This window comes from Electrona antarctica (assembly GCF_951216825.1).
Source record: "Electrona antarctica genome assembly, chromosome: 15".
Lineage (NCBI taxonomy): Eukaryota > Metazoa > Chordata > Actinopteri > Myctophiformes > Myctophidae > Electrona > Electrona antarctica.
In genome coordinates this window covers 12,383,394-12,410,004 of record NC_136796.1, presented here as the reverse complement: position 1 = coordinate 12,410,004, position 26,611 = coordinate 12,383,394, and the positions used below count along the sequence as shown (strand labels likewise).

Below are 26,611 nucleotides of genomic sequence, written 5' to 3'. Positions count from 1 at the left end.
ACGACATTGCTGGCAAGGTGTCAACTGAGCCCTATTGAATGCAGACTGCATTCATCTATCCATTCACCTCGTCTATCTTCTTGCACTGCCATCGCCACCGTTTCCATATCCATCCATCCTGCAGGTGCTGACAAAGTACAAATCACCCGTTTCTCGTTACCTTCCTCCATCGCCGTTCTGCCATTTGCCTCCGTCAGCACAGAGCTGTTGTTTTAGCATCAAGTGGCCATGGGTCACTTAAAGCAGTGCAGCAGGGAGGTCCAGTCAAGACACACCCAGGCTACAGTTAAAGTGGAATGTTTGTTTTTGTTTTGTCGTTTATTGTGTTATACTCTGTGTCGATTTAGTTTATTATTATTGTCACTTTTATAATTTTTTGTGTGTATGTGCTGGGGGATGTACCGGTTATACTGAAACTATACTATCCAAACAATCTATCACATAGACACTTAGACAGTCACTCTTCAGTGCTCCGTTCTGTTCAATAATAACCTTTTCTTTCAGGAACACCTGCACTGCTGAATCATGGTAGGAGTGATGTAGCTTGCAGTGTTCCAGGCTATTTTCTCTCATGCCTGAACCATTTCACTGGGGTGCTCCTCAGAGCCGCATTGATTATTTTCCACCGCTTGGAGCGGCGCTGGCCTATTAACGTGCCAAACTAATTAATGCAGGTAATTAAGTTTCGAATCCTATGAGGCCTCGGTCTCCATGATGCAAGCAAGTGGCCAAACCCAAACAGAGAGTGTGTGTGGGGGGGGGGCTAATTTAAGCTCCAACATAAGTCACATGCCAAAAATAGCAGATCTACATGCTCACTCAGTGCATTACGTGTTGCGAGCTTGTAGATCAGCTATTTTGGCTTAGGCACAGAGGAAGGACATACGGATTCTAGCAGTAATAAGGATCCATCATTCATTCTCGCTTTAATCCCAGGACCAGACTGTTTTAATGTGATCATTGATATAGTAATAATCGTTTTTCTTTTTCTTTTTATCTTCTTCTTCCCCCCCCCCCCCCCCACCCACCCCCTTTCCCCCCCCTAAAAACAATTTATTATAGAGAAATGATAATCTGAATTGTGAACTGAAAAGTAACAAAAATTGGAGACAGGAGATGAAAAATGTCTAGGAGACCCCTGCCCGCATTGATCTTAATAGGGGAAATTGTTACCTTTCAGCAAAGCATTTCCTGCCCTCTCTCCTCCCTCAACCTCTCTGGTATTCCTTCATAGCTGCAGCTCTGAACCACGCAGGCAGGCGGGGAGTTTCTCCCAGTGTGCAAATGGCAGAGCAGAATGCTTTTGATAGTACAATGGATTTATGACCTTGGCCCCGTGGTCAAATCTCACAGACCGGTGATTCATCACAACTGTGACAATGGAGAGCAGACAAGTGTCTGAAGAAGTCGGCTTGCTCCAGGAAGGGATAATTAATTTATCTGGTGCTGAGATCGTTCTGCACATGATTAGGGTGAAAATAAATGTGGTTCCTGAACCAAACAAACAAGCCATTAATTACATAAGTTTAACCTGGTAACTTCCCAGAGGCAGAAGCTTATCAAGGTAGACGCCGCACCCTCAGTGTAGTCAATAAAACGCCTGGCCGTTTCTTGTGGGAGTTTATTTGTCCCTCTGTGATTGCCCTACATATCTTTACGGTGGGCAGGCCAATGAGGAGGAATGCTTGGATGTATGAAACGCATGGAGGAAGTGCCCATAGAAGGAGCCAGGAAGTGAGAAATAAAAAGGCTGTCTGGTAGGAGTAGATAAGAGGCTTGACAGAGGCCTTTGAACCCTGACCCCGCCCCATCTTTAAGCACCATGACCTCATCGCCTGACTCAGAGGGTGGGGAAATCCAGAGGCACCGCTATGCGGAGGAGTGTGAGACAAACTGATGTACCTTTTGGGGCTGTGAGGGGGGGAAAAAAAATCAAGGGCACTCAGATGACAAATGGACTTCTAACAACAGGGTGATCATGGTGGTACAAGGCGTCTCCTGGCCTCCATGACAGGAGACTCTTTGTGGAGTCTGGAGCCCCATGAGGCATTGGGTGCCGCACTCTTTGACCTTGCTTCGGGGGCCCTGAATGGGGCCAGCTGTGAGGCTCTCTTTTAGCTCGCTCATCTAAAGGGTCACACAAGGACAAGGCTCAGGCTGCTGCATCAAACCAAACAGCCGGAGGAGCGGAAAGAGCCTAACCTCAGTTTGCCTTCACTGAACCAAAGCCCTATAGCTATGCCACATGAATAGAAAATAACCAAGTCGCCGGGATTTGCACGGCAGAGTTGGAATGCCAACCTGACTGCACAAAGTGGAGGATGTGTACATGCAAGAATGCACAGTGGAGGACATAAAGCGTAAAAATCAGTGAGAGGGGATGCGTGCCAGTGTTGCACGTCAGAAATAGCTCAAAACGAGTCACATCGCGGCACTTGTGAGTTTGTAGACTGGCCATTTCTAGCATGCAACACAATGTGCAAACAACTATAAATCAGGCATAACTAATATGAGAGGATAATTAGATTTAAGTCTCCATAATTATTTAGGAGACAAGCATGCGTCTGCAGCATGCAATGAATGTGGACAAGGAGGAAACGCCATTCCTTTCCCTAAGCTGCACCAGCTATTACCACTCCACAGGACACCTGAACAGACCATTTAACATGCGTCAATGTGCAGAGCCTGTCATCAAGCACACCATCCATCCATGTGGTGCATTGGAGAACTACTGAGTCACAAATCAGAACATTCTCCATGATGTATGCAATGTATGCATGCATGCACGCACGCACGCACGCAAACACATAAATGTGTATAAAACGTGGGCTGTCATAACATGCACAGACACATACATATGTGCGAATTGCATGTGCCCCGTCATGCACGCGCGCACACACAAACACACTTTACTTGTTCCCCCCAATAGCCAGAAACTGGAATCTGCACCACTTTTGACAACCACAGATTGGAGGGTTGGCTAACTATCCTAGATTTAATATAATCTCTCAAACAACATGATTACAGACTGCAAGCACAAGAAGAATTTACATAAGAACAGTATTTAATTTTCCATGTTATCACCCGGAGCGCTTTCAATACCACTGCGTTGTTAAGCCCTATGTATGTGCAACTTGTGCAAAGGAGAGGTGTTGGTTGAACCCTTCTCCTGTGTGTGCGTGCATGTGTGCGTGCGACATGCATGTGCATTTGGGGGTACAAGTGAATGACAGGTCTCCTGTTCCCCCCCAGCTCATGGGTTTGTCTAGCTTATCACAACCGTTCTTGTACTGTGAATCACAGTCCCTTAAGCTCCTGGCGCCTGCTCCCTATTTACCCACCAACCAGTCACCTTAGCTCATTTCTATGACAACTAATGCCATTCTGTAAGAAGAAAAAAAAAACACCCCAGGCCCAGGATATAAAAAGCTTTTCCAGGATATAATTACCATCCCTGTGTCTTGCAGATATGGTCTGGTGTGAGGTGCTACAGTACAGCTAGTTAATCGGGTGAATGAATAAGAGCATTGGATTCATTTTTCTCATGCGTCCAAGGTTTGAACCCACCGGTGCCAACTGCCAAGTAACCATATGTCCAAATGATTTCTCTGCCGGTCGATGAAAAGTGATGGGAAAGTCTCTGGAAAATGGTGTGCTTATTTTTCTCTGCTATTGCAGGCCATATTCTCAGTGACAGACAGACTTAGATGTATGCCTTCATTGACATAATGTCCAGCTCCAGCTACAAATATAGTACATGATGGACAAGCTGCTACTGTAAATAGCCATATACTGTAATTGACCAAGCCATGGGTTTGCAATGGGCTTGCCAGCGACCCGTGTATAGCATTTGAGTACAGGGCAACCTACATTCAGGCATTTGGACTCCACCAAAATGCTAAAAAAACAGCATTGTGTTGTTTGCTTTTCCATGAGTTTTCCCCATGTTCACCGTGGCTCAAACTGGCTCTGCAACACAGAGCTTGCCAGCAGCTCCAAATGGGAGCCGTGCATAAAACACTACCCTGTTCTGTGGTGAGTGCCACAGCACAGGCACACCCTGTCCACAGTTCAACATTGCAGACCCACAATCCCTCTGGCCGTGTGATTCTATCTTCACAACAAGACTGATGCAATGGCATCATTCACTAGAAGAATGCTTTGTTTAAGTCCCATCACGTCTAGTCTACACATGCATGCACAAATGCATGCATGCATCCACGCATAATTTTCAATTCTCCCTCATCAAAACAATCTGTCTATATACCATGCAGTCGGTGCTGGTGCCTGGTGGTCGGGTTTCAAACGAATAATCTACATTTTCACCTACGTCAGAAATACATTTATTTCCTCCGGGACAGGATACATTTCCCCTTTTCTCCCCCTGCTCTATAGCATTTAATTTCTCTCACCATACCGTCTTTCTCCCTCTCTCTTCTTCGCTACCATACCGCTCTGTCCATTTCCATCTTCAAGGTTCAAGAGTGTTGAGTAGACTTGTCAAATACACATACAATACAGCTCATCGCAGGCAGTGAAATACTTGTACTTCAAGCTTCCTCAACAGTGTGGGTAAAAAAAATAGGCTGTGAATACAAAATAGCCCAGTCACATACACTGCCTACAGTGGTGGCGGTAAGGTGAACAGTGTAGTATACTACTGAAAACAATAAAGCTGCAAAATGTGACAACATCGATACAGTACATCTGTAAGCTGTCCTACAGTACACAAACAAATCCTCAGTGTTAATTATGCCATTTGTAACTCAGAAAGTGTACAAATGTAATTTGCGTGTTTTACTGTCTACTCTAAAGTCCAGTGGTTCCCAAACCTTTTAGATCAAGACCCAAAAGTCAAAGAGAAATGAAATGTAAGGAGAATAGCAGATCTACAAGCTCAGATGCGATGCGTCGTGTTGTGCTTGTAAATCGGCTATTTTCAATACTTAGACATTTGTTTTTTAATTCATGGAATTTCTTAGATTTTTGGCATTAATTTATGAAATGAACACAAATTAAACAAATGGGCCCACTGATTGGGAACCACTGACTTCACTGGACTCTATATCACTTTGAGTTGTTGTCTATTCTCTAGTCTATCTGTGTACAATGTATCTCTCACCTTGCTGGGTGCGTGATCAGCAGCGAAGTTGCTCCTCTGGGGTACTTGGTACACATCCTGGCTAGGGGGCACCTGGTAAATGCTCTGCTGATCTTGCTGCTGCGGGCTCTGGAAGGATGGGGGCACCTGGTACAGACTCTGAGCTGAGCCTGCCTTCTGCTGGTAGGCAGCACTCTGACCTGGGGACGGAGCAGCAGCGGCGGCAGCGGAGGAGGCGGCCGGGGACTGGGCCTCGAACATCGGCCCGATGAGCAGCTTCAAGCGGTTTCCGGGGGCAATTCCCTGGCGCCCGTGCAGAGAACAGAGCCACCAGCCCTCCAGTCCGCCCGTGTTCTGCTCGATGACGGTCAGGATGTCCCCCTTCCGGAAAGCCAGCTCCTCGGGGGACTCGGGCACATTGTCGTACAGTGCCTTGGCCATCAGGTTCTGAGCAGAGGGAGAACAGACGGACAAACATAAGCATGAGCATGTAGTCATACAAGAACGTTTATGACAAATCAAAAACTAGCACCCTCACCTAAGGCATATTATGGGGAAACCCAACTCCGTTTCCGACCCCAACCCCCCCGTCCCGTCTATGAAGTAAGAGAAAAATGGCCGCCATGTGAATACGGCCAATTATGCCGCTCTGGTGAATACAATGAGAAACTACTTGGTGCACTTGTAATTAGCATTCAAAATTGCATTACCCCTTCAGCAACCCACCAGATGTCTTTCAAAGTGATTTGAACATGATAGGATTTTCTCAGGCCATGCGGTGCTGCAGGGCACAGTTACCTAACAGGCTAGTAAATGGTTTGGTGTAATGACTCAAAGCCACAGATCTGGAGATAGCAAAGCCCAAAGGGAAGTCACCATTGTGTCTGAGAGCCACTTACCAACAATTACCTTGCTAAAAGCACTCATCTGTTGGCCATTGTAAATACAGTACAAAAAATAAAATACACTGCCACTGAAATAGTGGAATGGGATTTTTTTATCATCATGACAAGTCATCAAACTGGAGGAGCTATGCACATCTGACACATTTTTGTATTCATAAACAGTGAACTTCACTGGGATAAAGTGGGATGCACACGCAGATTACACACATCAAACAAACAAACAACGGTCGGACATGCGCTGCTCCCATGCTTGCGGTTAGGGTTTGAGATAGGTTGTCGGTCTAATAACAGTCTGTAGTATGTGTAATCTAAAGCCTGTACCCGGACAAAGTCGCACATATCAAATAAACAAAGATGATAACATTGGATACCCAAGACACACAACAGATATTTGGAGCAATTTTACAAATATCTCCCCAGGACAGGGTATGGCCAAATACAATCACATCTCTCTCCAGTCCGCATGTTATCGGCAGACTCTCTCCTGTACTGTGGGAATCAGGAAGACTACTTTGGGGCTGCTGTTGAGCTGAACCCTCCACGAACAGTCAGCCTTCCCTTTTCCTCCACAGTCTGATTCAGAAAATTCATTCCCATGTGAACCATTCTCCACCGGTAACATTGTTATCTCTTGCTGGGAGTCTGTTCTCCCTGTTCATTGTCTCAGCATGCCGTCATGACCATTATACAGCAACACCCAATGCACAGTTACCCTCCACAATCACCTCGGTCGGTACCAGCTAGCTCATCTATAGGCCTGTAACACACTTGAAGTTCATGAACCTGACCCATGGGAGTGGATCCTGAAACCCTTCTTTTATACAATAAGTTGACCTCGTTGGGAAATTATCTAAAATGAAACGAAATGAGGATTACTGCAAAGATGAATTCTCATGCCCCGTCAACAGTTAACTGTAAAACTGTAAAATTAACCTTGAGAAATAAGAGTGAAACACAGTCAAGTTGATTATCCAGACTTAAAGTAGCTTCAAACTGTAATGCTTTGCCACTTCTTTTTTGGTTTCATGTTGCATCACATGACTCTTGACAAGATTAACTTCCAAATGCTACACACTCAAAGAAAGTAGTTCAAGACCACTCCTATAAACAAAACAAAAAATAAAGACATACTGTATCGTAGTTCTTTGCCTACTCCCATGTCTCCACTAATTATAGAAACTATAATCAACTGCCAAAACAACAAAACCCGCTGTCTTATGACATACTGGCACACACAAAAAGAAAACACCTCTATTTGAGTCAGCTATAAGCCCAGTGAAGTTTTGTGAAAATAAAAGATGATATGATAGTGAGACACCTTAAAAACGCCCACGTGTCTGAATCCCCCAAAACCACATGGTCCAAGCCTCTCTGAGCATACAATAACAAAATAACAAAATGATAGATCTGAGATAGAACATGTCATTCATTGTACTGAAACAAAACAAAAAGGCATTCTAAAGACAAAGGAAATATAAAGGAACAAGTAGGGTTGGGGGTTCAAAAAGGATTTGATCAAATCTTGAATCTAAATGTCACTCCATTTATCAATTCAGAATCATTTTGAATACCTTTTTTAATATCTGGTGTGAACTGCTGCCAGAGTGAGTACAGTATTTCTCTGTTCAAAAATCAACACAGCTGTGCAATTATTATTAATACTCCTTCAGCCTTCTTCTATCTAGAACAACATACATATTACATTTTAATATCAAAACACGTTGAACAGAAACGCTTCAAAAAGGGATTTGTTTGACTTGGAGCTCATCGAATACAATTACTCGCCTACTCTGAAATAGTCTGTCTGTGTGGCAAGATAATTTTCACTTAAGGAGTCGAGGACATGTTCATTCGTTTGTGAAATATCACAAACTCGTAGCCAATCATTGCCTACAATTGTTAATTAACCACATGCAGTGATGACACATCCGACCAAATAATCATTGGCATGGTTGATGAGTGAACTACTACTTTAAGGGAGTAGCTGGACATTTCCAGAAGTCTGACATCAATTCTGAGTGAAGCTTGAAGAAACATGTGGGTGACATGAACACATTTCATGTGTTGTGGTTTGTTCCTGGACAAGACAAAATGGTGGACACACTTTCACACCATCAACATCCTTCTGTCTAAAGTTTGGCTATGTGGGTAGGGGGCTAGTCTTGTAAATATAGACAGAAGTAAAGTTTCAATTTAACTCTAGGTATTTTTAGAGTTACATCACCATATATTTTGATGTGGCCAAAGTAAACAATGACTTTCATATAGTATATTGACCAAATTACAAGCAGAAAAACTAAATATTAGGATTCTCAATTTGTATGTCATGAAAGGTGCTCTATAAATTAAGTTATTATTTACAAAAGTCTATTATTTGACTGTTCAGAGACTTCCAGGACTGTCTGGGGCAAAGAAGAGGCTCCTTGGTTGGAGAGTCTTTTTAAGTGTGTCATTGCTGGGAATACCAACAGGTCGTTAGCCATAATGGAGACCAGAAACACGGAAATCCCTTTCATGTGAGGCATGGGCGGGAAAAGATCCAGCACCCTTTTTTGCTTGTTTTTGTTTGCTCCTGGACATTGCACATCTGTAATTGGAGCAGGTGAAACTGACTATTAAAACAGATGTCATATCTCAGGCATAAACATTGGTTAGTCCGAACGGGGTGACTCCGATGCTTGTCACTGATCCACCTGTAAACACATGTGTTTGTCATTTGTAAGTGGGCAGAGGGGTGGGCCCTATGCTTATGCTTCACCTACACAGATGAGTGTCGTCTTCCCGGAAGTTATCTTTTACGCACTGTTAAACACACTTCTGGTAACTTAAATTCCCTTTTTGCGGGTTCGGCTCCCGATCCCGACAGCCTTTACTCAGTAAAGGCTGTCGGGATTGACATGCAGTAAAGTTTACTGCATGTCACCCCCATCTGTCTCCCCACTTCCTGTCAGTCTACGGCAGCGCTACTCAACCCGCGGCCCGCGGGCCGCATGCGGCCCGACCAACAGATCTGTGCGGCCCGTCATGATAATGCCAATACAAAGATTTTTGCATGTAGAAAAAATATTTCTAGCGTTTCTAACCACAAGAGGGCGATCATGTGTAAGCTATTGAGCTGTTCTACTCTACCTGACAAAAAGTGGGCGAGTTGTCTTCATTCATGTCGATCTACAAGTCCACAAGTAGTGTATCCACAACGCGTTGATAATTTGTAGATCGGCTCGCGTTCGGCACGCAGCGCCGTCATACGAGGAAGTGAGTGCACAACAAGTCACAGGGCGCGCAAACAAAACAGGCTGCATGTAAACAGGCTGCAGCAACATGGCGAAACGAAAACTAGCAGATGAGCACAGAGTGTTTCAGGAGAAGTGGGAAGAAGAGTTTGCATTCGTGGAAATAAACAACAAGCCAGTGTGTCTCCTTTGTCAGAGGCCAATTGCAGTCGCAAAACGTGACAATATTAAGCGTCACCATACCACACTTCACGGGGATTTCGGTGACGAATACCCACCAGGTACCAACATAAGAAAGGATAAAATACGCTCACTTATTGCAGCCTTACGTGGGCAACAAAACACGCTGAGAGTCAGCTGTAAAGAGAGTGACAGAATTACAGAGGCGTCATACAAAGTGGCGTGGAATGTGGCGAGAAGCAAAAGACCTTTCACTGAAGGAGAGCTCATTAAAACATGTTGGCTGGACGCGAGTGAGTCACTGTTTGCCGATTTTAAAAATAAGGATGCTATCATCAAAAAAAAAAAGCAGTTTTCTATGCATTTCAGGGGTACTGTGGGGTTTGAACCCCCAATTTTTTTATTGGCTGTGCCAAAAAAAAGCAGTTTTCTATGCATTTCAGGGGTACTGTGGGGTTAGAAACCCCAAAATTTTTTTGGCCGCGCCGCTTCGCGGCGCGTCCTGGTGTCGCCGCAGAATGAAATTTCTGGGAGATCCTGTAAGAAAGGAAAGCCACTTTCACCCCTGGGCTTGCGGCCCTTGGACTTCTGGCATTTTGCTGAGTGGCCCTTGGGCCATCCAAAGTTGAGTAGCCCTGGTCTACGGTCTATTCCTCCATTAAAATTAAAAAACACATACTGCGGTCAAGGTGTGTGTGGTCCGACGGTGAACTGGCATGTTCAAGGCATTCATTAAACATTTGTTTGCATAACTGATCCATAGCTGATAACTCTTTAGCATAAAAAAAGTGTTTCAACTTTGACCAAGGGTCTGAAAAGAACTGGGCGACACAGGATACACACCATGTGTTTATGACACCACACACACACACACACACACACACACACACACACACACACACACACACACACACAACCGCCCCGAGAATAATTCAAAAATTGTGAAACTCTTAATTCAAACACCTTATTTGGTCAGTTGCTACACATTGCACTCATCTCCTGGCAGAACACAACATTTAATATAACCAAAACAGTGTACAACCCATCTCTCCATCCATCTGGCTGAGGAACAATAAAATCACAGAGCCTTTAACATACCATTTGACCAAACACATGGCACAGATAAACACAATGAACAACAGCAGCATTAAGAAAATGATTAAAAAAACATGTTTTTCCTCCAAAGATTGTCACTATCAATAATCATGATACTCATGACTACAACGTTAAAGTAAGTGACATGCTCGTTATACCGTTAAGCAGTTTAAGTAAAATAACCTAAACTGGATCATCAATTTTGGCCATAATCATAGAGCCCCCTAATGCCTGTTGATGTGTCTCAGTCTCTCTAGTCTTAACACCTGGAAACTGATAAATACCTAAATGATAAATGCCATTGGAAAGCAATTATATTGGCGGAAAAGCGGTACAAAGCGGAGCTATTTAGGTTCACACCTGGAGCAGCACGTGTAAAGTTCCAGACACAGCTGTGTAGCCCCACTCTCCCCTCTTTCTTTCTTTTTTTTGGGGGGGGGTTGATGACTCACACACTTCTACATCAACAGGGCATTTTCCACTGGTGTCTCGTCTAAGCACTAATAGCAGTCTGCTTTGCTCATTTGTGCGGAAGGTGTGCGTACCCTGTGCTGACCACTCCAGAAATAAGAAGCCCTTACGTAACACTGCCACTGAAAGGGCCCCGCCTCTGTTTTCGGTAAGAGCACTCTGGGTGGTTTTGGCTCCGATTCTAGAGTACACATCAGCCTAATGAAGGTGGCTTTGGGTAAATGAGCTCACAAATACAACGGTCTAAATTCCCCCTCCACCTCAGCCAGAATCACTACCACACCACATTGCATGAATTCTGGGTCCCCAAGGCAACGGGAGGGGTCACGCAAGACGCACATAGACAGAGGCGTGGACGTGTTCGGTCCAAACCAGCCACCCTCCGCACACACAGCCATCCCCTGTACCCCCAAAAAGTGGTTGGATCCAACTGTGAGAACATCATACTGTTCCTATAAAACTCCATGGAGTACATCAGCAGTGAGCGCTGGTATAAGAATTAGGGCCATACCACTGTAACACATGCCCTGGGGTGGTGAATGAAATGGGTGAACCAGCACACTCATTTGGCCTCATTTCACATAGGTAAATATAGAAAATAATTATAGTAATGACGATAATGAGGACCTGATGACTTTCACGGGCCGTTCCTCTGAGTGTAAGGCTGCTGCGGGTGAGAGCCAGTTCAAATAAATGGGCCGTGTGAAGGAAGGGGTTCTGGGTAGAAATGGCTCATGGGAAGAAGTTCGGAGCTACATGGCAATTTCTTCATTTGAGCAGTTTTCTAGCAGGCTGACCGACTGATTACAGCCTCTATAACCTCTGCCAGTGGCCATGTAATAACATAATTACACATCAGGTTAGGTAAAAACCTCATCTCCTCTATTTCTGAAATAGTCTCAATGCCAAGAAACATATCACAACTTCAGTGTTTCCACTTTCAACTAGCATAATTCAACTTCATCACTTACCGCACAACGGCATAGTCGCATATTGACTGATGCCTCGTGTACGCACTAAAGTCAAAGGAATTACAGTAACATGAAAGCAATGGTAGCGAACCGATATCAATATAGCAAAGCCCTGCACTCTGAATAAAGAGAAAGAATCCTCCTTCCACCATCCTTCTGTATCTTTATTCAGAGCATGGGACCTCCGTTATGTTTTCTATGATTCAGTCATTTATGGACAGCTGATTCACAGCTTATGAAACAGAGAAGAATTGTAATCACTAAACAGTAAACAACACTCAGTTCAGACCAATGACTGGCTTATGTCGTCATAAGATCCATTTTGTAGAAAACAGAAGTCATTGCACTGAAATATGTACAGAGTTCTTGAATTTCATTCCACCACGTTTGCACTGCAGCATGATAAAATGTCTGGATAGAGCGTAATATCATCAACCACATTTAGAACAGAACAAATGGCTCTACTTAGTGCATTGAGTAATAACACCCCTATGACGGATCACATCTCCCCACCGCAACCCCCCAAAAAACCCCCATCTAATCATACTTGCTCCCCCCAAGGCAACCATCTTCAACAGGAAATATGCAATACCATGTTGGGCCTAACCACAGTGCATGCTGTGACAACCCACAGCATGCACAACCCATAACTTACCTTCCCAATTTGATGTCAAGTCTGACAGCATCAAACAGGCTCTCTCATCATTAACTGAATTCACCAAAATCATGTGTCAGAGTAGCATGCCGATTTCCCTGGAAACGATAACGATTTAGATTTTTAGAAATCCGACCTTTCCACAGAGTCAGACACAGCATGCTACCATCGGTGCATTTCCACTCGCATCCAAATACCCAGCACATTCCTTTTGTCAAACTGCACATTGAAACCGCAATACAACAGTCAGGCAACCTTTATCAACAGCAGTAAAAGTCCACATGAAATACGGTATGGGCAGGACATACTGGTAGCTTCACAAGACGACAAGACAGCCATTGACTACTAAATCACGGGGACTATGAGTTACTGTAACTGCTTAATAAAGCCGCTCGTCTTCCCTTAACTGCCCTCAGTTCCCTCTCCATTCGTTCGAGGTGGTATTAATTTACCGTCACATTCAAAAGGTAACTTGATGTCCACCCAGCCCTCCTTAGCCTGCAGCAATTCCTGTGCTCTGCACCACCTTGAGGAATTTAGAGTGGGTCACTGGGAGTCTGGGACCCACCTTGCCTTCCTTCTCACAATATCTTCCTGACCTGCCTTGCTCTGGTCTTGGAAGCACAATTCTATGTAGCCTACAGATGAACTTACACTCTTTCAAGTGTGTATCATATTCTGTGATAGGGAGGGCCTCATACGGCGGTGTCGTATGCAGAAAATAATAGCTACAAAGCTCGCAGCTTGTAGATTGGCTATTTACAGTCCACAACCAACTATAAATCAGGCTTTAGGCTTGCATGTTACGCAACGGTCTCTCACACCGGTCGTGCCAGGACAATGCAATGGTAAACCCTACGTTACGGATGGTATGCACATACTCTGGGGCCCCCCAAAAAGAGCTCAACGAGTGAAGATGGAGGGAGGGGGATTTCTGAAAGACTGGGTGTGTAGATCATGCCAAGTGAGGGTAGTGGTACTGGAGAGCACCATTGAGACCCATGGATGTGCTGGATAATCCCTCAAGGGGTTATTGGTTGTGAACTTGTGATGAGAGATATGTTTATGGTATCTCCACAGGCCCACATTTCATGGTTTTACATATAGGCATCACCAATGAGATGCACATTTGCCACACTGTCCCCCCGATTTCACGCTCCACACATGACACAAAAAACACTGCCAGACAACTAATCCCACCACCTTCCCCCCAACATATGTGCCTTTGGGGAAAGGGTGACTAATTTGTTTACTCAATGAATTTTGGGAATGTAGAACGCAGTGCACACTCATATTACAAAATTACCCTATAATTAGGACTTGGTTTGGGGCTCATTGTTTTGTCATCTGCCAGGATTGTGGACACATAGGTCTTGCTAGGATCGAACCTAAGGCCCAATTGAGACAATTTGTCACAACACCATAGCCAGTGAAATATGTTTTAATCAAAACCGACATGCCACTTCACTGAGTCAAACAAACCACAGGACAGAACGAAGGATGTGATAAACGCAAGTCACATCAAAGCACTACAGACACATAATCAAAGTTGTAATTTTGAAGCCTACATTTGTACGGTCACTCTTCCAGTTTGTGTCAGACCCCCATGGTCCCAGCTGTTAATTTTCCTCTTATTTGACATGAGGGCAGGCTTTCCATCCATATAACTGAAAGGAGTTGACAGGGGTCTACTAGACTAGATCACTGCAAAATACTTGACATTCTTCAGGAGAAGGGGGAGTGTCAAAAATTATTTCCGCCAAAGGTTAAACATGGAAATGACTACAAGCATTGTTCCTGATGTTGGGCAGGATAGTTTTTTCGCCTTGCTCGCCATTTTCAAATGGTAAGACTTGGCCCATGGTGCGAGGACACAGCAGGGGGTTGGGGTACCCATATCCATTCAGAATGGGGGTAAGCTCTTCATGCTTGATTTGGAAAACGCATTGCTGGGGTGGGTTAGGGTTGGCCAAGGGGGCAGAGGAAATCCTGGAAAATCTTGGGATAAATGGTAGAAGCTTCATCTCACACACACCACTGAGAAGCCAAATTAGACAAATCTAGACACATAATGCAGACCTAAAAATGTTGTCTTCTTATTTTCACCAATAAAGGCAAGGAAAGAATAACGCAGGACGTGATAAATTAAATGCGAGTCTAATATTAAATCCAAATAATTGTGCTTCAATAAGTTAGTAAAAAAACATGTGTGGGCTATAAGGCCAACCGTGAGAGAGAGGCCAAATAATACAGGGGTGGGGGGGGGGGGGGGGGGACTGTTTAGCTGGTGGCTGAAGTTTGGTCATGAATGAACCCTGTTCTTCTCATGGAGAATACAAATGTATCTGGAGAAGTGGTCTTTCCACACAATGGAAGTGGAACCCCATATCAAAAGGTACACATACACGAGCATGTGCACACATACATAACAACACACAAACAGTCTCACAGAGACGAGTATACCCCCCCCCCCAAACAAACCCTCATTAACAAGGCGCACCTTGAAACAATTATGTGCCACTTCAGCACAACCCTTGGCATAGTTGCAGAGTGGTTCTCATACATTTTTGTCAAGGACCCCCAAAGTGATATGGCCGTGGACCACCATTTGATTATTATTTTTTTGTATTTTTTACATAAGAGATGATTTGTTAAAGGTTTTGAAAATTAGTCTAAAAATCCTCATTTTGCTGGGGACCCATTGGAACCCCTTCAAGGACCTCTAGGTGTCCCTGGACCCCTCTTGAACCAGTGCCCTGGAATACATTTTCTTTTTTCATTCTCACAGGTCCACAGCCACCGAACTCCCATCCCCCCATGCATCCAACAACCCCCCCCCCCCCCACCCACTAACTTCCTATTCCCTTTCATATTCTTTCCCTTTCAGTATCCGAGAGAGCCTCCTCCTCCTCTGCCCTCCATGGTCACAGACTGGGAGAGAGAACAATGTCTGCCTCGCTCGCTTCCAACTCAACTCTCTTTTTGGACTGTTGCCTGGAACCTGGGCCCAGGAAAAAAAAACATACACACACAGGCTTGGACTTTGTATAACTTTGGTTCACCTAATCACTCTTCACTCTGGTCCTGAAGCTATTTCTGCCACAGTTACGTAAGCTACAAAAGAATGACTGAAAAGGAAGAGGACTCCTAGTGTGTGTGTGTGTGTGTGTGTGTGTGTGTGTGTGTGTGTGTACTCTGTACTGTCAGAATGAAGATGGGGGAGGAACCAAACTAAGACTCATATCCTACTTTTGCTCCAGTGCTCTTAACACTATTTTATACTCTTGGCCTATATCGGAAATGTGTGTGAAAATTGTTCGCTTGTAATGACATGTCCAAAACAGGGACACCAGACCAGGTTGAAAGTGGTCAATTGCCTCAGACCTCCCTCTCTGCTTCCGGGTGTAAATCAATATGTCTGTGTATGGTCTCAATTTGGGGATTATACGCATTAGATGACCTATGGAGTGACAAGCAATCCCCTCACACCTGCACGCCTGTTGGGAAACATCTGTGATGTCACAGGAAAGGGTGACAGTGTCTCCCCCAAGCCGGCTGATTGGCTGACCCCTGGGTTTTTACTTTTGACGTGCCGCCATGGTACCTCAGGACATGTGAGATGCCGCCAACAAGCCACTGCACTTAGTTAAGCCTGTGTGGAAACATAACCGCCCTCCGCAAGGAATTCAGCACTTAATATAGCTGTGGATAATTCACCTCAGCTAGGAGGACGATGAGCAAATGCCAAGATCTGATAAGGGGGCATAAAAAGCCTTTTGTAAATATTTAACAAGAATTAGACTGGGTTAAGATCAGCAAGGGTGGAATCTGTGTCGAAGAGTACCAAAAAAAAAAGAGGATAGGATATACTGACACGCCATGAAATGTGCATTTCAAACAGGGCAGATCTATCCCTGTTACCACATAGTACACTGGTCTCTCTCTCTCTGTGTTGCATAATTTGGTGACTGTGCTATTTGCTATGGTTTCCATATCTCAAACATCAAACAGGCAGAGAAAGAGATAGTTGGAGAGACAGAGGTGGAGTAGTTTATGTCACAAAGAATGCATAGTTGCCGTTGGATAATAGTGTTATATGTGTGTGTATTATGCTGTACAGATTGTAGTCTAGCAGACAAATAACACATGATTTACCCTTTCCGTTATGAAATATAATAATTCTGAAGGGGAGCAGGTTGGTGATGCTATATAATGAAATCCTCAGAGTGAATTTATCCATTTGTAAGTGTGTACAAATGTACGCAATCTTTAGTACACTTCTCAGACTAAGATTGCTTTTACTGTACATTTATTCCCAGAAGCGTTGCTAAACTATTTGGTCTTCTCAACTGAATGCAAACCATCACCACCACCATTATCTCAGTCACTGCTGTGTATGTGTATGGTACACGGAACAGGGCAATGAGTCAACATGACGCAGGCACATGGCGCACACACCCACACAATCACAGAGTCCTCTGGGAGGCCGGTCTCAGGTCATTGTTGGACACAGAACCAAACCAATGACACTAACACTGTGGAATGTTTAACTCTGAATGTTTAACGCTCTCAGAGTTACAAATTAATAAACTGGGGGAATATATCATATCATATCATCATATAATGATATTCTGAAATCAGGCCACAGGATGAAACACATGCATCTAATGAAGTAAAGAGAAACATTACACTTGCAGAGAACAGCACTATAAAGGGCAATAAGAGGGTAACACTGCTTGTTTTAGTATGAGTGGGTGGTTTAGAAATACCATGCTGTGTAGAGTACCTGTCCTGGACATCTCTTGCCAACTGTCCTATATTCCACACATACTGTTGAGCAGACAAAAGAATTCCATTCATGAACAGTGGGTTCAGGCATCCGTCCAAAGTCGGAAGTGAATCTTCTCATTATATCTCTGAGCTGTAGTGCTGTGCAGAGCATGACTGTACTGAATGGTAGGCCTACATGTTCACAAGATGCCAAGTTTCCATGGGTGCCATTTGCCAATCCAAATGCTTCCTCTCTCTGATAAACCTCACAGCCAGCAAGTTATTACTACTCAACGGCTAACCTGTCACAAGACAGACCTTAGTGAGCAACAGTTGCATCTAAAATAAGACTAGCAATTGGACTATGTGCAGAGTGTGGTGAGAAAGATTCCCTGTAGGCTAGTGGGATGTCCTGGTGCCCTGTCCTGTCAGTCACTGTGCATCATGTACCAGGCATGGCTCATGAGTCATGACCTATGTTGTGTGTCAGGCTGTCAGCCCAACTCTTTATCCTCCCTTTCACTGTACCATATATACATAATCTTGACAACAAGGTTCAAAGGGCTGTATAGATTAGAATAGCAATGCAGAATTGACATACTGTGAAGCAGTGATTCACCCTGCTTACGTACAGAGGTGTCAATTGACCTTAAATGAATGTCTCGTTTGTTCGTCAGCCCACACAAGGATGTAAACAAAACAATATTGTCCAAACAAAGCTGGAGGAGCCTCACATTCAAAGGGAGCAGCAAGGGGGTCATTGAGAAGGACATAAGTAATGGCGCACGGGAATAACTGCTACCTAGTAATTTGAGTTGCAGCAGCGTTCATTCCCTCACAAATGTAGCCTACAATAACATCAGTCATTGGCAGCTGGGACACTTAGGGGAATTATGGGCCCCAAATACTGTGCGATTTGAAGAGAAGGTAAATAAAGACAGAAAAGATATGTGAAGACCTCTCTTCGGAATACCCCCCCGCCGCCCCCCCGAAGATTTGTCCCCCTTGAATTTACCCATTTCATTCAACCTGGGTTCGACTGCGCATTATATGAACTAGCACCCACCCGACCCGAGTACATCACCATCTCAACAACATATATCAATTGAAGGTGTTACGATTAATCTGAACTTAATTCTTGAAATAAATGGGGCTTCCCAGTTTTGTCATGGACCCGACCCGGTGTGTCGGTTGCCTGTATCGGCTATATTATATTCACGGTTCACCACAGAACTAAAAATTGCTTGGCTAAATAACACATGCAAGACTTTACATAGAAGGACTAACCATATAGCGATTAGATTGACCCAGATGAGTACAATAATACAAGGGAAGAACCGTTAAAATTATCTCGAATAACTTATTCCGTTATGCCACTGCATGCAAAATTACTTACTTTGTATTTCATTTTGAGCGCCTGGCCGACCTCTTCTCTGAATTCCACGGGGGGGACGAAACTGTAAAATATCCGCTTGTGGAATCAAAGAGCGCACATCTGAATACGGAACTGGAATGTTTTGTTTGCAGTTAAAGAGCCATCGAGAAGCGGTAACAGAACGGGTACGAGGAGGAACTGTGTGAATCCTCCCTCCTTGTGGCACGGCTGAAATCCACTTCTTCTATGTAATACTCCCCCCTCCCTTACAGACAGACATTACACTTTACTATGACGGACTTTTAGCTCATTTGCATGAAGCGGTTCTTATTGGTCAAAGCAATATGTTGTCCCCTCCCCCTACTTTAAATATGATGTCATTGCCACATGCAGTAGTTGATTTTATAGATATTTACACCGTCCACAATGATTGTAATATATAAAAAATAATATATAATATTTCCTTTTTTATATGCCTAGTTCTTTACATATATATATTCTAGGTTATGGGTTTAGTGATTAGGACTACATGTTTTGATTGAATTTATGAAAAACAATAAAATCATTCTTATTTTTCAGACTAGAAAGGCTACAAAGGAAGCACTATAGTCTACCAGTAGAAACACGGTGACTTCCTTCCGTATGTTTGCAATCTCCCACTCACATTTAGCAAGCATGATGGCCCATTTACTTCATTTATTAGGATTGTGGTATGGAAGTATAATCAATTAAAATGCAGGGATTGTTCTCCTCTGGCACATAGAAAGATTAAACTTCAATATGATTCAATTTCAAGACACTTTCCACTTGCCTTACTAATAAAGTTTTGGGATAATTGCGACCAAAGGTCACGTCACTCACAATCGTCACTTAGGGCGTTCGGAAATAGCGCACTGAGCGCACTGTACAATGCAAACTAATAGGCGAGTGCGCTCCCGGTGCGCATTTCCGAACGCACCCTTAATCTGTCACTCACAATCGTCACAGGTCTTGTGACATCACTATGACATCATCAGGGATCATCATAGTACAATTAAGCCCCATATATGGAGATCCCTGATATTAAGCCCATATGTTAACTATGAAATCTTGCGTTTTTTGTCACTCAAAGTCCCCATACATTTTTGTCACTCAAAATCCCCATACATGGGGAAAGCCCCCATATATTGTGCCCAGGTCTCGTGACATCATCATCCCCAAACATGGGAAAAGCCTGCCCCAAAGTTATATGTGCAGCCGCGCCTGGCAGCCGTCGAAATCTAGGCCGAAAATTAAGGCCCGGCCCTACTTGGGCCCTCATCATCAAACCCTGTATTATACCACATGCGCAAGTAAGTAGAAATAGCATTTAATAAAGAACATTATTTCTAATGAAGCCTAACAGTGTAGTAACATCATGGAACATGAATGGATTTCCCTCACGGGAAAATGGACGTATCTATCTATAGAAGTTGGGGTCGTGTTCAATTTACAGTACAGAAGATGTTAAATTAGATATAATGTCCCTGCTAGTAAACGGACATAAAGCATAATAAAGAACATGTTATTAGGCTTTGTTAGGTCTTATGCAATTTCTTATAAGACCATAATGTAGGGATAATTGTGTACATAATTAGGGTATAACTTCTGTCTAATAACAAACACATTATTTCTAATTACGCCTTATTAGGCCTAATTAGGTGTAAAGTAAATTGTGCTGCGACCGTGCTACTTTAAGTTTAGTTTAGTTAGTATTAGTCTTCATGTTAAATAGCTGCTATATTAAATTGTGCAGACATCAAAACTATGTTACTGTTGTCAGTAACATAGTTTAATACCGGTAGTTACCAAAATAAATTCTGCCTTTCAAAAACAACACTCTTTGAACACTTAACCTTCCAAAGTAGTCTAGTGGTTTCAGTAGTGGCAGAATTATCCTCTATTTTAAGCATGAAGTCAACCTGTAGTACAGTTGTGAACCTTACTATGATATCTTTAGATAGCTAGAAGCTGTGTTTTATAAAGACAGAAGGAAACTCACCCTGTCTTCTTGAGTGCAGACAATGCGGATGTAAAGATGTTGTGCAATACAGTACTGTATATGTAATTGTAAGGTGAGAAATTACACCCCTTTGTAGCATCTATGAGTTGTGAAACTAACTGACAGGAAGGTCTTTACAGTGAAGTCACAAAAATGCTTATATGCTGATAGTAGCTATATTTAGTACAGACAAAGCACAAGATGCCGTGGTGAAGATCTGCATTTTACAAAAAAGTCATGGCATGGTGATCTCAGCATATTCCATGTATTGTCATTTAACTCAGAGAGTGTACACATGGATTTTGCAGTGTAACATAACTCTTACAGTTGTGTACAGTTGTGTTGTGGTTGTTTTGTCGCTGCCTTCACTATCACAACTTCACAAGCCGACTCCAAATACCGGGGAAAAATACCTCTAATTATCCCAGCTCCCATGCATTTCCATATGCTCCACTAATTTGTGTAAGCTCATTTATCACAATCAGAGAGACCCTAACTGCCCATTGTCCCCAGTGAAACAGTCATATCCTTAGATGAATGCCTCACTCAAAACAGTCATTTGTGTAATGCACACCATGCCCAGCTGGAGCCCATTCTTTGGTCCGCAACTAACTGGGTTACACGAGTATTCTTGTCGTGCATGGCACGTGTTTTTGTCTACATGTGCACCTGTTTCCTATGACAAACGCACCTCATTTTCCTCCTGCTTTTGTTATCGGCACTGAGACGAGAACAATGTAAAACAGGCCAAAACAGCCTGTTTATCTCTACACACAATATTTGTCTGGATCGAGCCAGTGATCTCTGTGGATGACACAACATGCAAATCTGTCCAGTATTGGTGCATACTATATCTACTGTTGCATTACTGTAACACAACTATCCTGGTCTTGGGTGACTCACTGTGAGAAATCTTTGCGCGCCTCTTTCTTGAAGGTCCTGCATTACAAAGTAGTCTATAGTGGTTTCAGTAACGGCCCAAATCCTCTATTTGAAATGTCTGTGGAGAAGTCAAACAATAGCGGTGAATGAAAGATTTGTGTTGGCCATTTAGGCTCACAGCCTTCTGAATGCCATGTCACCATGACAACGGTCAGCATGGCCATGTCTGTGGTCTCACATCAACTGTAGTACCAACTTTCAACCTGGTGTCCCTATTTTCGGCAAAGCAACGCAAAGTTACTATATTTACCCAGGGTATCTGCATGGGCTAAGCTCAAGAACTTGTTTCCAGCCAGGCCCTGCTCATAGAACATTTCATGGTAGTGGTTCAATGCCTTGCTCAAGGGCACTTCAGCGGTGGTCATTTTTAACGTGTCAGACCGCTGATTCGAACTGGCGACCTTCCGGTATCAAGACCACTCCGCAATCCGTTCGGCCACCGCTGCCACCCACGCACCCACGGCATGCCATAGCCATAGGTGGTGGAAAAACACGTTGAAAGATTTTCAAAATACCTGTCATTTTTGAGTGGTGCAAAACCACTCCAACAACCAGCTTTGTCTGTATGTGTCTGTGTATGTGTGTACCTGTACGTGGGGCCACGTACAGATGAGCATGGTTGCTATGGTTAGTGTGTGACGTAGTGTGTGAACAGTTGCACCACTCAGTTCACACGGGTGTGATTTTTTTTAAATAGCTGATCATCACAAGCTCACAATCGCAATGTGCCGCGTTGTGAGCTTGTAGATCGGCCACTCTTGCTATTCACTGCACAACAAAGGATAAGGTGGCAGAATGTTTAGACAGTCTGCAGATGGGGGACTCTCCCTCTCGCTATTAGCCCACACATTTCAGCACGAAAATAACTGGTAATGGTCCGAGTGAAAAATGAGTAGCCTGCCTTTCATGTTTCATCTCTGCCAGGTGTGTGTGATATTCGGGTTACATAAAAGCGCCCCTACAGATCTGAACCGTTTCTTAACAAGAGTGCAGACAGGCCATACGTCTTCCATAAGGAGACACTCACAGGGGTCTGTGAATCCAGGCTCGAATTGGGGATCCCAAGCAATACACACAGGGGGTCCCAAGCCATACACACAGCAAACATTAGTGTTAGCTTAACTGTGCAATGGACCCATGAGGGCCCATATTTATACTCTCATAGGACTGACCAGTCCTGACAGAGAGGAGCATCACAACAGCTCCTCTGTGCAAGGCCATGAGGCTAGACATGGCCCCTCAGCGACTCCTGGCCCCTGTGAATGAGTGTCCCTCACACTCTAGCAAACACTCAGGCAGATTTATGGCTCACCGACCCCCCCCCCCCCCCCACCCTAACCCCCACCCCCTCCACACACACCAACCCACCCCATCGCTGCCTTCCTCCATGGCTGGGGCTTTTTAGACAGGCTAGCCCCCTATTCCTCTGCAATGTTTCTGTCTTTGTGCCCAGTGACCTTCCGTGGCCTTGTGGCTTGGCAGTGGAAGAATGAAACGCACGCACGCACGCACGCACGCACGCACGCACGCACGCACGCACGCACGCACGCACGCACGCACGCACGCACGCACGCACGCACGCACGCACACACACAGACAAGGTCAGACAAGTGAGAAGTTATGAGTCCAGCACACAATCGGGGTCACTATGTTTCGGTGGCAATCTAGGATGCCTATGAGTTGTGTCAAGCTGTGAATAGACGTGCCTTAAGCAACGATGGCGTCAGAGAGAGTTTTTGTAGAATATAGAGAGGCCAGACGTGCGGTATACAGCATATGTACACGTCTAGTCTATGTGCTGAGACAGAGCAGAACAGACAACATGTGGTTTGTAATTACACAACTGGGACCAGTCTGATCCTCTCTCAGCCTCAGAGTTGTTTACTTTTTCTTCGCTTTTTAAAATCGGGGTATTTCTTACTCTCACCGTTGCTCTATAAACTGCAGGCTCCTAGTCGCAGCCATTTTTCTTTTCTTATCTCATTGCATAGCAGAGGATCAGTGTTGGTAGTCAAGGAATTCTGGATAAATCAGGATGTTGAGGTAAACGGAGTCGGAGACACTTTGTGCATTCATTAATGGTATATTTTCTTTATTGCTTTTGGAATAATGATCCTAAATTTCCATTAGAATTTTCAATTCATTGCATTTCGAAGTACCGCCATTGAAAACTCCACTCATTGAGCCTAATGTGGTATGCTTAATTTTCTTTGTCACCGTTCTCTCAAGGAAAATATCCTCGATCAATGAAATGGATTGCCTTCTGCATCATTTACCAAATTAGTGTCAGATCAGAGAAAAATAGGGATGTCTGTGGGGCTCTGTGGCCTTAGTTTGACAAACTAAGGCCAAACTCACTAATGCGAAGGATTTTCATTTAGGGTTGGATTATCACGGCTGTAATTCAATGCATTGAATGGTGCCTTGTCCTGGGCTAAAGGCTTTCCTTTATTTGGCCTTCAACTTGGCGGTGGTATAAATGATACATGGCCTCCCAAAACAAGGCAATAAAAGTCTACATTAGAGTTTGATTGTGCTGCACAGCACACGTAAACATTCACGCTGAATGTAAATTATGCTAACTGGATACCAGGGCCATTCTGTTTTAAAGGTAGCATTCAATGTTCACCCTGTATTTACCCCCCACTCCCTCCCTCCCCCTTGTTCATTCATTGTACATTGCAACTGCACACCTTCCCTTGTGGGTTACTCACTTCTGGATTGGTCTTGCTTTGTGGTGCAGAGCCAACTGTTCATCATTCTGTCACCAGATTCTGCAGGATAATACTTCAGCGTCAAGTATAGAGTTTTAAAATTCAGGCGACATAGAGACCCGCATAAGGTCGAGCTTTATATACGGAGCGAGAACAGATAATTATTTTATTGTTCATTTATACATTTTTACCTCTGAGAGTATACAAATCGACCCATAATCGTACACCCTCAGAATGTATTTAACATTATACATGCCCTAGCCTCAACGACCTTGCAGGCTTATGCAAAGGTAGAATGTTATGTAGACAGATGCCAGGTCATTATTGATTGGGCATTCTATAGCATTCTATATAGTATTGATAGTTTCAGTGTACGTAGATCGTACGGATGATAGGTTCTTAGTTTACTTACCTAGAGATCTATGCATTTGATGTATTACCTTGTGTAGTTCTTGCTTATTGTAAATGGCTCTGGATTAAGAGCATCTGCTAAAAGCCTAAATTGTAAATTGTAATACAGAAGGCCTACGTCTCGCCCCAATCATTCATTCCATCAAACACAGAGTCAGTATATACCATTCAATCTTCATAATGAATAGCATTGAGTCTGTTTAACACTAGATAGATATCACTCAAATCCTATCACGAGTCATTTCATCAAAGAATCCTTCTTGCGATTGAGGATATCGAGCACGGTTGTAATTCACAGGTGATGTCTGATGCAATCTGTGAATCCCATCGTCAAATATTCGGGAAAACAGCTATGTCTGATGTGACACGTCTGCTGATGGAAGGTCCCTATGCAGTTGACAGCCTGCCTGGCCCCTACTCTGATAAGCTCTTTGGTTGGCGAGGTGACAGACTGTGTCCTCACCCCCTCCATCCCTGTGTCTGATTGGAAGGTGTGTGTGCATGCTTGTTTGTGTGTGCTTGTTTGTGTGTGTGTGTGTGTGTGCATGCGTGTGTGCATGCGTGCGTGCGTGTGTGCATGCGTGCGTGTGTACTGTGTGCATGCGTGCGTGCGTGCGTGCATGTAAGAGAGAAAGAGTGAGAGCGAGAGAGTACACAGTCTAATGAGGCCACTAATCCCCATGTGCATTGAGCCAGTGTCATTGTCAGAGCAACACTGTGGGTGAAATGAGACACTTTAAGCTGATCTGGAGACGATGAGGGGGTGGTGTGTGTGTGTGTGTGTGTGTGTGTGTGTGTGTGTGTGTGTGTGTGTGTGTGTGTGTGTGTGTGTGTGTGTGTGTGTGTGTGTGTGTGTGTGTGTGTGAGCGTGCGTGCGTATGCGTGTGTGAGTGTGAGTGAGTGCAGTGGTGGAAAAAGTGCTACATATTTTTACTTTTTTTAACGTAAAAGTATCAATATCACAATGTAGAAACTAGAAATACCCTGGTATTTTTAATTTAATAAAGGCGTTCCTTTTTTTAACATTGTGTGCCCGGATCATTCTCTTTTTTTCTATACCCTGGTCAGGTGGACAAGTTTAAGTACTCATTATGCAGAATGTCACTCCCGTCACACCCAAGTTATCACATTATGTATAAAAAATAGAAAATAGCAGTAACAATAATTATAATCTGCAAAGTAATCAGTAACTAAACTTTACAATACTTGTAGTTGAGTAAAAAGTAAAAAAATTGCCTCTGAGATGTAGTGGAGTAGAAGTAAAAGTATTGGAAATTGGAAATAAGTGAAAATACCCCAAATTGTACTTAAGTACAGTACTTGAGTACTTGTTAGTTTCCACCACTGTGTGCGTGCGTGCGTGCGTGCGTGCGTGCGTGCGTGCGTGCGTGCGTGCGTGCGTGCGTGCGTGTGCGCATGCGTACGTGTGTGTTTTGGTCTTAAAATTATTTGATCAGGGGCTGTGTGAGATAATGAGACTCATTTCTTTTCTTTTTTTCTTAAATACACAATGGCATACAGTAGATGTCAACATGTTTTGACACCACATTAGTCCCACAGAGCAGCTCGTCTCTTCTTCACAGAGTTCCGTTCTTTTGTTTTTGGCAGCCCTTATTTAAATATATACCAGAGAATCATCTGCATGGGTGACAGAGCCAGAGCGTTTGGACAGCTACGTTTGGAGAGGGGCCGTTCAGAGCTTGGAAACAAAGCGAAGAGAGAAAAACATAGCGGTTTTTGGCTAAGCTCTGTTGGTTATTTATGGAGA

General features: G+C 43.8%; 1 protein-coding gene across 1 annotated transcript in view; it reads right to left on the bottom strand.

Annotated features, from left to right (window-relative positions):
- The window catches only part of nedd9 (neural precursor cell expressed, developmentally down-regulated 9), a 31,484-nt gene extending 12,449 nt beyond the window's left edge, over positions 1-19,035 (bottom strand). The window contains exons 1-2 of the mRNA XM_079522496.1: positions 18,778-19,035; positions 5,123-5,548 (exon numbers count right to left, since the gene is read on the bottom strand). Of these exons, the coding sequence (XP_079378622.1) occupies positions 5,123-5,548; positions 18,778-18,789 (438 nt within the window). The 5' untranslated portion in view covers positions 18,790-19,035. The remainder of the gene's footprint in view (positions 1-5,122; positions 5,549-18,777) is intronic.
- Positions 19,036-26,611: the final 7,576 nt, after the last annotated feature.